The 13,605-nt window shown below is 38.0% G+C and overlaps 2 protein-coding genes across 2 annotated transcripts in view; one reads left to right on the forward strand and one right to left on the reverse strand.

Annotated features, from left to right (window-relative positions):
• The window catches only part of LOC143736071 (uncharacterized), a 795,401-nt gene that overhangs the window by 416,033 nt on the left and 365,763 nt on the right, over nt 1-13,605 (forward strand). The window lies entirely within an intron of this gene.
• s1pr3a (sphingosine-1-phosphate receptor 3a) lies at nt 1,131-4,324 on the reverse strand. The gene is made up of 2 exons (XM_077226520.1): nt 3,939-4,324; nt 1,131-3,106 (listed from the first exon to the last, which is right to left on the reverse strand). Exon 2 carries the CDS (start codon nt 2,994-2,996, stop codon nt 1,809-1,811), a length of 1,188 nt encoding a protein of 395 aa, XP_077082635.1. The 5' UTR covers nt 2,997-3,106; nt 3,939-4,324; the 3' UTR covers nt 1,131-1,808.

Here is a 13,605-nt window from a genome sequence, read left to right on the forward strand (position 1 = left end):
GAGAAAATACTCAGCAATGCTATTGACATGAATTTACACATGGTTTGTCATAAAGCACATTAAAAACACCACACAGAGGTATAAACAACATTTAAAAAAAAACTTGATTTTCACCACAGGGGGACTTTAAATAAGTGAATGGCAATCTTTAGAGGGTTTTAATGCAGAAATGTGAAGCTTATATTTTTATAAAAGCACTTAAATTAATTTTTCTGTTTAAATTTTTTATTATTAGAGGTGTAAAGCTTGTCGTTGTTACGTTTTTTTTTTACTGTCATGGCAACAAAGTTGTCAAATCTGATATATAACCACATTGAAAAAGATAAAAAGCAAATATTTCGCACTCAAATCTTCTTAACATGCATATTGTTTATGTCTTGTGGTGGCAGTAATATTGAAACCATACGTATTTTAATGTTTACAGATTGGCCTTCACTTCCTTTGCGAGTGTCTCATTTTAACCCTTGGCTCAAAATTTATTCGAATTTCATTTTTGTGCTATTCAACATTATGCCACAAGTGCTGTCAACTGAACTTAAAGGGATAGTTCACCCAAAAATTACAATTTTGTCATTATTCACCCTTAATTTGTTCCAAGCCTGTATGAGTTTCTTTCTTCTGCTGAACACAAAAGAAGATATTTTGAAGAATGTTGCCTACCAGACAGTTGACGGCAGCCATTGACTTCCATAGTGGGAAAAATAATATTATGGAAGTCAATGGCTGCCATCAACTGTTTGATTACCAACATTCTTTAAAATATCTTCTTTTGTGTTCAGCAGAAGAATGAAACTCATACAGGTTTGGAACAACATGAGGGTGAGTAAATTGACAATTTTTGGGTGAACTATCCCTTTAAAGCAAGTTGTCTATAATGATCTAAGATAGCACTGCAATGGTTAGTATTTACTGCAGTATAGCTCAAAGATTGATGCCATTGATCATGATTTTTTACAGGCAAAGCCATTTATGAGCCTACCAAGCGACTGTAAATTATAGTGCTCGACTGTATTCATAGACAAAATGTGTGTCCATTGCCTTCACATTATTTGCTCTGTGGCGCAGTGGGTTTGAATGTGATACTACAGCTCCCTCTAGTGGTTATATACAATGATTATAAGGCAATCTTAACATTAGAGTGAGTTTTTTTCACACTAACATTTATAAACACTTACATTCTTTTGACATTTTATGTAAGTTAGCAAGTACTATTTAAAAAAAAGAAAGAAACAGTTTCAAGACATTCACAACGAAACCACCTCATTCTGCCATCTAAAGCAATCCACAGAATATTAACCGTAAACATCCAGTCTTTAAAACTTCACTTTATGTGTATTAAGTAAGAATAGCAAACTATTTAAAACGTTTTTGTCTAGTGATGAACTGTGAGAATATGTTAAAGGTCAATCTTACACACAGAGTACTATAATAATATATATAATACTGTTAAGGCGTTTTCCTTCATGAAAAGCTAATATACCGTTTTACAAATTGGGTTATTTTGATAGAAAAAATTGCACACTTAAGCTTTTTGAGTGATTACATTCTGTAGTGGCTCTGTTATGTGCTCATAGCACATGCTCAGTTTCATAAATATTAATACATGGAGTCAATTCAGTTTGTGTTTCCTTTGGTCAGCATTTGTTCAATCATGCTTTAATAGTACCCTTAAAATCTCATTGTCTTTTGTATGAAAGCAAATCCAGGTTTTGTAATCCTCAGAGTGCTGAAAAAACAGTACAGGAACCGTGACCAAAAAATCTTGGGAAATACCAAATTCCCGCTCTTTTGTGCTGACTCCCATAGTCTCAAAACTTCCCCAACGAGGGAAGCGCGCCAGCTTTAACCAACACCGCGGACAGTAGGTCCCCTGGCCCTGAGGGGTGTGTGACAGCTGGTTGAGACGTGTCCCCATGCTGATGATGGGAGTTTGATGGCGTAGGAACTTTACTTCGCATCAGGGAGGACTTGGCTGCCCCGCCCATGCTTGATTTGCTGTTCTCCGCGGTTGCGATAGCTATTCCCGGGTGCGCCGCCCCTGCCACCGTAGGAATAGAGTCCATTGGCGTCTCGGAACAGCAGCAGCACAGCACTCGGATGAACGCGGTCCGCATCTCGCGGCTGGAGAACGTGTAGATGAGAGGGTTGAGGGCGGAGTTGAGCACGGCCAGAGCGATGAACCAGTCCACCTGGTACAGAACCGGACACCGCTCTGGACTGCATCCCACATCCAGCAGGAGTAGCAGAAAAAGAGGAGCCCAACAGGCCACAAAAACCCCTAGCACTATCACTACGGTGCGTAAAAGTGCGAGCGAGCGATCCGATGGCCGGGAGCTCACTCTACGCCCGCTGGACGTCACAAGCTGGTAAATGCGCACGTATAGCACCACGATCGCCGCTAGCAGGGCCGTGAAGACGCTGATGCAGAAGGCTATGTAGCTTTTGTCGTACAGCGGTAGGACAGTGGAGCAGGTGTGGACTCGGCCCAAACAGTTCCAGCCGAGGCTGGGCAAAGCGCTCAGCAGGACAGAAACGGCCCAGCAGGCTCCCAGGAGAGCTAGCAACCTCCCCCGTCCTGCGGTCTCACACGGACGCAAGCGAACCATCGTCATGTGGCGCTCGATCCCGATAGCGAGCAAGCTGAAGGTCGAAGCGCTAAGCGCCACAAACATGCTCCCCTCTCGCAGAAGCCACTGGCCGGGACTGAGGAAATAAGTATTGCGGCCGGAGGTGAATATGTTGACCACGTACGCAACTCCAGCTAACAAGTCCGAAAGTGCCAGATTGCCGATAAGAAAGTACATGCGGCTGTGGAAACGCTTGTTGCGCCATAGCGCCAGTAGTACAGTGATGTTTTCCAATACAATCAGAGCACAGATGCAAATCAGGAAGACTGTCTTGCATGTACCAGCACTTTTTGGTCTTCCCCACTTGCCTGAGTGGTTGTAGTGGCTGAATATAATTTCATTCATTCCAGGTTCAGGCTTGACATCCATTTTCCACACACTCGCTCCACTCCTTTGAACAGCAGATGGCGTTTATGAGCAGCTTCCAGTGAGAAAGTTGGAAAAGGGATCCACCACTTCACACATGATTCTTGTAGGACCTAATGCCAAAAACAGGGCAAAGAAAACGTTATCCGACTTGACAACAGATAGTACGATGTGGAAATGTGGCTTAATATGCCTGTAGACAACTTTTTAGCCGGTTCGCATATGTTTATCAGGCAAACAGTTATAGGCTATATGTATGAGGGGTACATGGGTTATGTGGTTTTAGTCTATGAAAATGTAAAGCTTCTCAGATGTCTGGTCTGTGCTAATGCGAAAGGTCATTTTTAAATTAATAATAAATTATCTGTCTATCTATCATCAGGCTATATTATAGGCTATTATCAGTGACTATTTTTCCAATAATTATGTGTTCTTGTATAGCCTAATTGAACATTGATTTACCACATAATTCATTTTAAGTTAACGTTAGCCATGTAGACACTAAAAGTAAATTTTACCACCAATCCGAAATATCACTATGAAGTGACTTCCACTTAAATTATTATGATGATAGTATTTGTACAACATTCGGTGTGGTCGTTTGTTGTTTATTTTTTTGTAATTTACAGGCTATTCTTTAAGCACTGCAATACTTATCCCGAATTAAAGCACGCAGTTTTACGAAAATACAAAAACATACAGTGCATGATTATAGCAATAGTTTAAGAAATGGCAGTTTATTTGTTCTGGACTTGGTGCTTTAGCCTAGTCGCTATACTGTCTTCATAAAAGAAAGTAAACAAAAAGCTCCTTATTTAATTTAATATGATTTTGTAGTGATTTGATGCTATAGAATCAATAACGTAGTATAAACATTAAAATGATGCCAATAAGACAGCTTTCCTTTATAAGACTATACATTTTTGAGTGATGAAACAGACTTACCTGTTATTTATCTGAGAGATGCACCTACATCTTGAGTTACTGGTTAAAAAACAAAAAATCTAATCTTCTGGAAAGACTACCAACATGTAGGCTCAACGATCAGAGAGACGTGTGGATTTTTTAATCCTTGAAGCAATATATCCGCTTTTCCCGATTCGATTCCCGAACTATATATTTCCAGGTTTGTTTGTTTTTTTGTTGATCCAAATGGAAGTGCTGACAGATTATTCATGGGAAATAATTTACCTGTGTGAGTTCTGATTCTAAACTCTCCTTTCCTCAACATTCCCTCTCATACTGGGTGGGAACTCAACACTTCAGGGTTTTTTTTTCCAGGCAGCAAATGGACGTTCCGTCGTGTGTGTTTGGATTCTGAATTTGAGTTTGCTTGGAAAGGGCGCGCGCGCTAATATCAGACAGTGATGATGAAATGCGCACGTGCGCGAGCATCCTCTGATGGTTGTGGTTTTATTTTCACGTCTGTCATTACGCTGTCATCCCGTACTGAGGGAAATTACTTGGTTAAGTCACGCAGAATGACATAACCCCGTATAAGTCATCATAATTATGACCTCTGACACCTAACTTGAGTGTAAAGGAGTGTTTTACACGACATTTTCGAGAGTGAAAGAACGCGATACCAGGTTTGATTACTCATTGAAATGTAGCCTACACGCAATAGACTCCTTTTGATTTAGCCAAAGGCATGAAGTTGAAATAAGTTATGAACAAATCTTTAGTGTTAATGTAAAAAGGTTTTGACTAGAGCTTACCGCATTTACAATGTAAAAAAAAAGTTTCTGCCTTAAATTTTTAAGTCTACAATCAACTTGGATGTTTGTTTGGTCATTTCAGCTTAAATTATATTAAATTAAACTGATTTAACATTGAATCTTGTATAACTTATAAAACGTTTAATTGCTTTAACTCATCAAAATAAGTTGTCATAACTTATTTATCATGTATGTTTTACAGTGTGGGCTACTTTACATGTTATGATTTTCTTCCTGACTTTTGCAAGGCAAATTAGAGATAATGGGGATTTGAGTATCATTAAAAGTAATCCATACGATTCTGTGATCTATATTCCAAGTTTTCTCAAGTCATTATTATTGTTAGCACTGCCTGATTTGTGAACGAATCATTCTTTGGAGTCAGACTTCTTCAATGAATATTTGATCCAGTTCACAAAACCGGTCCAAATGATTCATTCATTAATACCCACAACTCACTAATTCAGTGATCCATACTCTTATGATACTTTCTGATGATTTTTGAAGTTTGAAACCAACTTCGGTCTACGTTCATTTTAATTGCATGTGAAACACACTTTTTGTGTTCCACATCCAGAAGAAAAAATACCAAACAAGTTCATAACGTCACAAAGGTAAGTAAATGACGACATTTCTGGGTACACTATTCTTTTAATAGGAGATCCAAAATAAACTAAATTTTTTTGACCCGCCTCATTTGATATATTGCCTGATGACAAGCCAAGGCCCAAAACATTTCCACTTACAACATCTCATATCCATTCTTTGATCAAACATTGTTTTTCATGGTAAAATGGGAAAAGCCATTTTTTCCCCTTCCTTTGGGGCGACAGGTCATCACTCTCTCAGAGCCTCGATCCACTCAAGACACGCATGCAAAACAAAACAAAAAAGCTCTGTCTGGTTTCATATGTGACACAGTTGGCCTTAAATTAGACCTTGGCTCTAAATAGCCATACATTCTCCACAATGATTAATAAATATAAAAACATCAAAGCTGAGCTTAAGCGTTTCTCCCTTGCTGTGCACAAACCAGACTTCACATTCTCACAGTATTCCCAGAGGACAGTGTCAAATCTAGCGTTCCAGCTTGGGGATGGTGCATGGGCAAAGGAATGTTTGGGGAGGGGGGCGCTGCATGGACCACTATCACGTTCTCTTGGTTCTGATCTCCCCCACTTTACTCAGTCCAATCAGATGGAAGATCTCAAGTTGAGTGAAGGAAATGTGGAGGGAACATTAAGTTACACTCTTAAAAATTTTTTTTTTTAAAAGCAGTTTGCAGTGGGTTTTTAGTGCAGCGCCCACATCAATCCAGATATATCTGAAAGCAGTGAAACTCTCTCTGTTCACTCTTTTGTGGACTTAAAGTTATTTCCAAAAGTTGCTCGTTCACACTGAAACATCTGAAAACGCTTCAATCTTGCTGCACCAGCTTAAAACATAATAAAAGCTCACTTAGATGATACCGAGAGACCATGTATAATAACGTTTTCACACCATTTTTCTGACAACCATTTTCTTAGCAAAATATCCCACCACTTAATGGTGCAATTAAAATAGCCATTAAATTTATGGCATATTTTGAACATTACCGCATTACCGCAATTGCGCGTACATTTTCTGACATGTTATTTGGAATGCAGTTTCCTTAAAACTGCAGTTAACCAAAGACAGTCCCAAAAACGAATTTTACATCGTTTTTGACGTCACAAACTACCTAACCAATCAGGTCAACGGGATCATGAACGAGTGGATCTCTGAGTTGGTGTGAGTGAGGTCGGGCTAATTTGCATTAATACAATCTCGTATACTAAATGAGGCAAGGGTGTAGAGTTACATTCAAACTATTTTAAGGCAGTTTTTCAATTTTTCAAGGAAAAATAATTTAAATATGTAATTTTGGTGATTAAAGATGAGTTTTAAGGGATAAAATTGACTATTGGGGGACTTTAAGAAGTGGAAGAAATGGCGCTACAAAGTGGTCCATGCCATGTTCTGACAGTGATCTATTGGATTTGACCGCTATTAAAAGTAATGTGTTACATACCAGTTACTTGAAGTAATCATATGCACTTCTTACAATGTAATGCATTGCCCCCAACACTGGTGATGAGAAGATTATGCAATGTAACATTTAAGTGACAAGACTATGAATGTGAATAGCTGGCACAACAATGCCAGTACCACCATAGATATCTATGGGTATAATATGCATCACATGACTAATACATAATAATTATTATTTATTATCTCTATATTTACAGTCCCAAAAACGATGTTTTTAAATATATCCACTTGGTAGAGCAGCTTAAAAAAAGCTGTTTTCACCAGACAAAATGCCATCTCAGTGTAGACGGAAGGTCAAAACAAAGAGAAATATGTATTTTTTACTTATCCAGATTGTGGACGACATATGAGTGTAGATGCCATTAATTCTATCAAAAACATCCAGAAGACTTTGTTATTGTCGTGTCTTACTTCCACATTTTGTTTAACTTGGACTTTGGGTAAAGGAGATGCCGTAAACGCAAAGCCCCTTGCGATTTCTCTTCCGAGTAATCAGCGGGTCATTTTCGAGGTATGTTTCTAATAGCACCGTGCTAGATTTATTGTGCTGGTGTTTGGGTATGCTTGGGTACTGCTGTGAGTCAAGGCTTCCTGACACTGAACTTAATGATGAGTTGGCTGGTTTGGAATGTAAAGTTCAGTGGGAACTCAAGGGGTATGTGTTTATGAGTCTAGGAAAATGGAAAATCTCTCGGGCCTTAACCTTTCTGCCCTGGCCCATGCCTCCATCCTAACTGCCCCGAGCCCATACCCATACGCCTGCGCTTAGACACCAAACATCTGGCTTTTGCTTATACAGTAACTTACCACATTTTACTAGTTCCCATCAATAAAAGCTTCCTTTTCCATTAGTGGCACATCCACGCCACATCAGAACAGAACTGCATGTTCTCACATTCATGTTCTCATGATCCTTCAGGGATCCAATAAAGTCTACTAAAATTCCTGTTTGTATACCAATCAGAGTCCTCTCAGACACATATCTGCTGATACGAGTGTGAAGAGTATCTTATCTTGGCTTTTCCCATTGTCTTATCTACTGGCGTTTGGGGCTTTACTGTGGAGATGTTGCTCTAAGAATACTTTTGACATTTGTTGTACCTCCTACAGTCCTATTTAAACTGCTTTTTTCTCTACATTTAAAAATGGTGCACTTACCTGTACTTACAGTGTTCTAACCTAAGAAAGTACTGGGTAATATACGGTAACTACATGGGTTAAGGTTAGGTTTAGGGGTAGGTTCAGGGTTAGTATAGTTATTACATATATTGACAAATATGTTAAACAACAAAGCTATATCTTTTGTCAGTAAGTTTTTAACTTGCTTTCCTAACCATCATAATGAAAATGATCATATATAGCCATATTGACGCTATTTGAACATAAAGGTCTTTTATCATTGTATGTGTATGGGGGTCATGTGCGGGATGTCATTTACAAGAGGAACTTTTTAACCATGTAGATTTATTTTGGCTTGCAAACACTTGCACTGGCTTGCACTAAATAAACTTCTGCCCTTTGCTGTTGAAAATAACTTGTGAAAAACTTGGAAGGCCGTCATGTAAACAACTCTAGCACTTTAAATCTACTCGGCACTTTCAAGACAACAGCAAGGCTGGGAATGCTTTTCTAATCCAAAAGTTTGAGGGTGGGGATGTGCCTTCTACATGTGTCCATTTCATGTTAGATGTCGAGTGTAGAAAGAGGTCATCTATTAAATCAATCCATCTCTGTCCCTACGGATTGGACCAAAGCATTTTTTTCTTCTCTGGAATTAAAAAAATATGCATTTTGGCTCCATATGTCCAAACAAAAGCTATTCTATGTTAAGTGATAGTGTGAGACAAGGTCAAAATGAGACTCCCTTAAGGGTGTCACAGAAGGCTGAGAGTGATTCTGAAAGTGTCTTATTTTGACCTTTTCTTACACAATCAAACATCTGGACCAGTATGTCTTCAAACAGCCTGGAAAACATCTTAGGTCCAGTCATCATCCAGTCCTCACTCTTCTCAACACTTTACCACATCCTCATTTTCAGCAGTCTGTAAGTTTTCAAAACTATTTTAAGTGAAGGAGACATTCCAAGATATGTTATTATTCAACTCCCTCCTTCTTGATGTGCATCTTCTGGAAATGCGACAACTGAAGATTGCAAATGGACCCTGTATGCATTAATATTTGATATATTTGAAAATTTCATAATATATAGTTATAGTTATTTTTGTGTGTGTGTGTGTGTGTGTGTGTGTGTGTGTGTGTGTGTGTGTGTGTGTGTGTGTGTGTGTGTGTGTGTGTGTGTGTGTGTGTGTGTGTGTGTGTGTGTGTGTGTGTGTGTGTGTGTGTGTGTGTGTGTGTGTGAGAGTGTGAGTGAGTGCAGTGTAAAAATTGTTTTCAACTTAAAGTGTTCATGCTGCCTTAATTTTAAGTTTAGTCAACTTAAAATGTGAATGTAAAGTTGTACTAAGTTATAACTTGGATATTTGAGACTAAACTTAATATTTTAAGGCAGCATGAACACTTAGTTTTTTAAGTTGAAGCAACACTTTTTTAAATTGAAACTGTCGATTGATTGCGTCGGTCTAAAGACTGCCATTAAATTCATTCCAAAATGAATCCGCCATTTAAAAGAATTAATGAATGACCCACTGGCAGTTTTAGTTTCTTATTTAGAGTATTATTTGATTAAAAAATAATTTCATATTCCATTATTAATAAAAAAACAAAACATTAAAGGGATGATTCACCCAAAATTGAAAATTCTTTCTTGATTTACCCACCCTAATGGCCTCATGACTGTTGTAGCCTAAACATTTGTCTAATAAATTCTTTTGAATAAAATTTTGTTGTAATGTTTTGATTTTATGCTTTTCTCCTTTAACACAATAATGACTTCATCATTTGGAGGTTATTTCTCAGGTAAATTTGATGTGTGATTAATTTGCATGAGAAAGTTGCAATAACATTGTCAAATATGTTTTTTTTATTGTAAAAAGTAAAAAAAAAAAAGCACAATTTTCATATTTTATAAATGTGAAACGTTAAGCATTAAAACATTTTTTAAATAAAAAGCATTAATAAAACTAAAAAATAACATTTTATCAGTATGTGTGTTCTCTGGGAATCAAACCCATGACTATGGCATTGGACATATTATATGAAATATTTTGTTTAAAAAGTCTAGTTCGTTCATTATATGAAAGCCACAAAAGACTTAAAGGTTTGGTTTACATGAGTTCAATCTCAACAGATTGAGAAATTGACAAGTATCTTCCAAAACGCTAAACCTTTTGAAATGTATTGTATGATTATTTGTAACATATCCTCTCATTATTATTTCTGTCCAGCAGAAGAATTCAATGCCACTATTCCACTATACAGACAGAAGAGAGGATGAATAGAGGTCTGACGACATAAAGAGCGGAGATAGAGATCTGCAGTGGTAGCACGTGCCCTGTTGACCTTCTCACCGTATCCAATGAAGAACAAGACTGTCTAACTATTGAACCAACCTCCCCAAAGCTCCATGGCTCCATGAGTGTGCCTCACCAACTAAAGTGCTAAAAACAACATTTCACGCCGTATTACCCTCAATAACTTTAAAACCCCGTCACTAGAGAACACCGCATGATAGTAAATCCTTATTACCCAAATAAGGGTTCTTTTTCACCCTGTGGTACTGCAGTTCAGTGCTCTTTAGCTTCATAAACATGAGATATTTTTGTAGTGATGATACCATAATTTCCCATCCTTGATATTTCCCTTAAACTAAGGTATATTTATTCTTGAAATACCACAGATAGCCAGGTTATGATAGTAATCATCACTATATTAGTTCTGCTAATAATGCACTCAAATGTTAAATGCACTTAGTCCAAAATTAGTCATACTTTTATGTTATAAAAGTATGTTAAGAAATATGTTAAGAAAAATGTTTTATGCACTTCAGGTAGCCGCCATGTTGAGATCACATACTATAGCTTTGGTAACCACAAACTTCTGCTTTTGCTGAAGTGTTACTGTGTTATTGATGGGGCTGTGGATGTAGGCTACTTAAAATGTTCTCAGGGTTTGTCGATCACTGTTATAAACAATTGCATTTTACTAACCATGAAATTCCTCGTAGGTTATGATCTGTTGCATTTCAAGCTGCATTAACATAACAAAGTCTGGCACGGTGACGTTGCCTTGGTCTTGAATCAGCCTACACACAACCAGGACAACAGACTTGGAAAAAACAAAACAAATTTTGGACCACTCCTGAGATCTTTAAAGCGCATATGTTAGGCACGTTTTCTCCTTACCGCCCTGCATCAGCACCTGTGTTTATACACCTCTGAGACTGAGCGTGTTTTTAAAACTGGGCTCTTTTTGTGGGCGGTCTGCAGGCGGATATAGCGTATGGCTAATGCTACGGTGCGCTTGAATGGGTGCTTAGAGTGACCTGTGGTGAGGTGAAGGTGTGGAGGTTGAAGATGCTGGAAGGTCATGTGGTTCGGGCTGGAAGGCTTCCTGACGAGAATGTGGTGTGAAAATAAACTTAGGGGGCGGGGCTACCCAGTCAGCAACAGAAATAGAAAGCAAGAGTTGCGGCTGGTTAGGATGGAAACGTTCAGTGTTTTGTCACTTTGTTTTGTCTTGCTTGGGTCGAACTGTCAGAAATTTGAGTACGAATTTTGTTTTAATTAGAAAATAAATTAGTTTCAATATAAGTTCACAACTTTTAATTCACTTAAAATTGTTAAGATTCACAACTTTTAAACTTAGCTACATTTTCAAGATTTCGGGGATTTAAAGGGGTCCTATTATGCCCTTATACGAAGTCTTGATTTTGTTTTTGGGGTGTATTAGAATATGCTTTCATGGTTATTACAGCACCTCTCTCCCCAGTCTGGCTTGAACTCGTCATTAGTTCCTGTTTCGATGAAGCCCCTCCTAGATAGGAAATGTGCTGTGATTGCTTAGCTGGCCCAGTGTGTTGGGATTGTCACCACGTCTTCTGGAAATGTCACGCCCCTTACCATAACTGCCAGTTTCATCTGCTCAGGTGTAAATATTAAGCATGGTGTCAATTTCAATCCAATTCAAGCCTGATTCAGACTTAAAAATTTTTTTTTTTTTTTAAACAAGAGGAATCGTCCAGAACAGATTTCATGTCCGGACATTGCAAGCACAATTTTCACAGGACGTTTCAGTGTGGTATGTTTTTTTTTTAGTTTATTTTATTTTATATTCATTGTAGATCTTGGAAAGTGGAGTCTGTTAAATAAAATATCTCCCTTTGAAGGGGACTTTGAGCTTTGTAACCTCGCAGATCTTTTTATGCTCAGACAGCAACATTACACACCAACTAAAGTTGAAAAAGTGGAAAAGCATAATAGGAGCCCTTTAAGGTCTATTTATTCCAAGGATGATAACTATAGCGATACTGTATAACTAAAGAATAGCAAAGTACATACCATGAAAACAACGATAACAACACGAAGGAACAATATTGTTAGAATCACTTTAGAGCGCTTTTTTCCAGGTGATGAGCAATACAAATATTGACAGCCAATCCACCCGACTTGGTGTGAACTCTAAGATTGTAATGTTTATTGTCATCATTATTGTTCTTGATGTGAACGGGCCTTTAGTAATATGCCCTTCATTCTCTATTAAATTGTAGAAAGGGTCTGTGGCGTTCAACAGCAGTTTTCCAAAGTATTTTTAGCTGTGGGTCAACACGCCCATAAATGGTCCAAGTTGAGGTGCCTCCTGGGAAGGAGTTTTATCAGTAATAAAGTGCCTCGCATCAAATCACGGCTGTTGATTCTCACGGCATCCATTCCACATCAGCTCTGAAGAATTGTTTTCTATGGACTGGAACCAAAAGATTAAAACAGAACCCTCTGAGGAGGCTGACGGTCACGACTAGCGTTAAAGGCTAAGCCTTTTTTTCATCATTCGGAAAGAGTGACAAAACATGAATAGTATTTGATGGCTTACAATTTGTCCTTGAATGGCATTTTAAGTTTTGTTTATGGTAGCGAATGAAGTATATTTCGCTATAATACATGTTTATGCAGATGAAAAAGAAATATGTTCAAATGCTAGTTGGTGTCCAAGGCTATATTTACATTGGAAAGCGCTAGGCACTGAATGTTTAGCTTAACACTCAGTATCTGTCAGCCAATGCTTTTCAAGATGTTGCTTTTTCATATAAGACCTTTGGAAATGGCCGTTGAATGATTCCACAACACTTCGAGTAAATCAACAATGTTGTATAGCGTGTTAGTGCTAACCGTTTGAGTTGAATTCCTACACAAGAGAGGAATTGTGTTGGATATCTAAGGTACTTGTGTGTACCTGAGTCAGAGCGTGAATGCGCTGTGTGTTTGGTCGGTTTAATGACACCACTCACGGGCCAAATTACACTCAACTTGCTGTGTAGGTTTGGAAAAATAACACTTAAAAGTCCTGCAACACTGAATCTCTTGTGTCACATCAAGAGGTTAAATTAGCGCTACATACAGCTAGCTAATCCTGTTGACATCCTTGGTTATTTTTTTGCCTCTTAATCTCGCTTTTTTGATGCAACAAAGGCAAAACTATTTAAGGTAACTATACTGAAAATGAAAACAGCAGAATGTGAGGAAAGAGAGGGATATTTGTAAAGGTAAACAAAGAGGCTGCCCTGGGTAAAATTGTGAACTTTAATTGGTGCTTACAGGAAACTCTCCTCTGAATTACCACTTCTGGCTTTACTAGAACTGCCTCCAGCTATAGTCTACAATGACCTAAGAGAAAACTATTTAAAAAACTGCAATAAATGCCATACTAATTTA

This window comes from Siphateles boraxobius, unplaced genomic scaffold (genome assembly GCF_051911475.1).
Source record: "Siphateles boraxobius isolate OS27281-9 unplaced genomic scaffold, OSU_SipBor_1 13, whole genome shotgun sequence".
Lineage (NCBI taxonomy): Eukaryota > Metazoa > Chordata > Actinopteri > Cypriniformes > Leuciscidae > Siphateles > Siphateles boraxobius.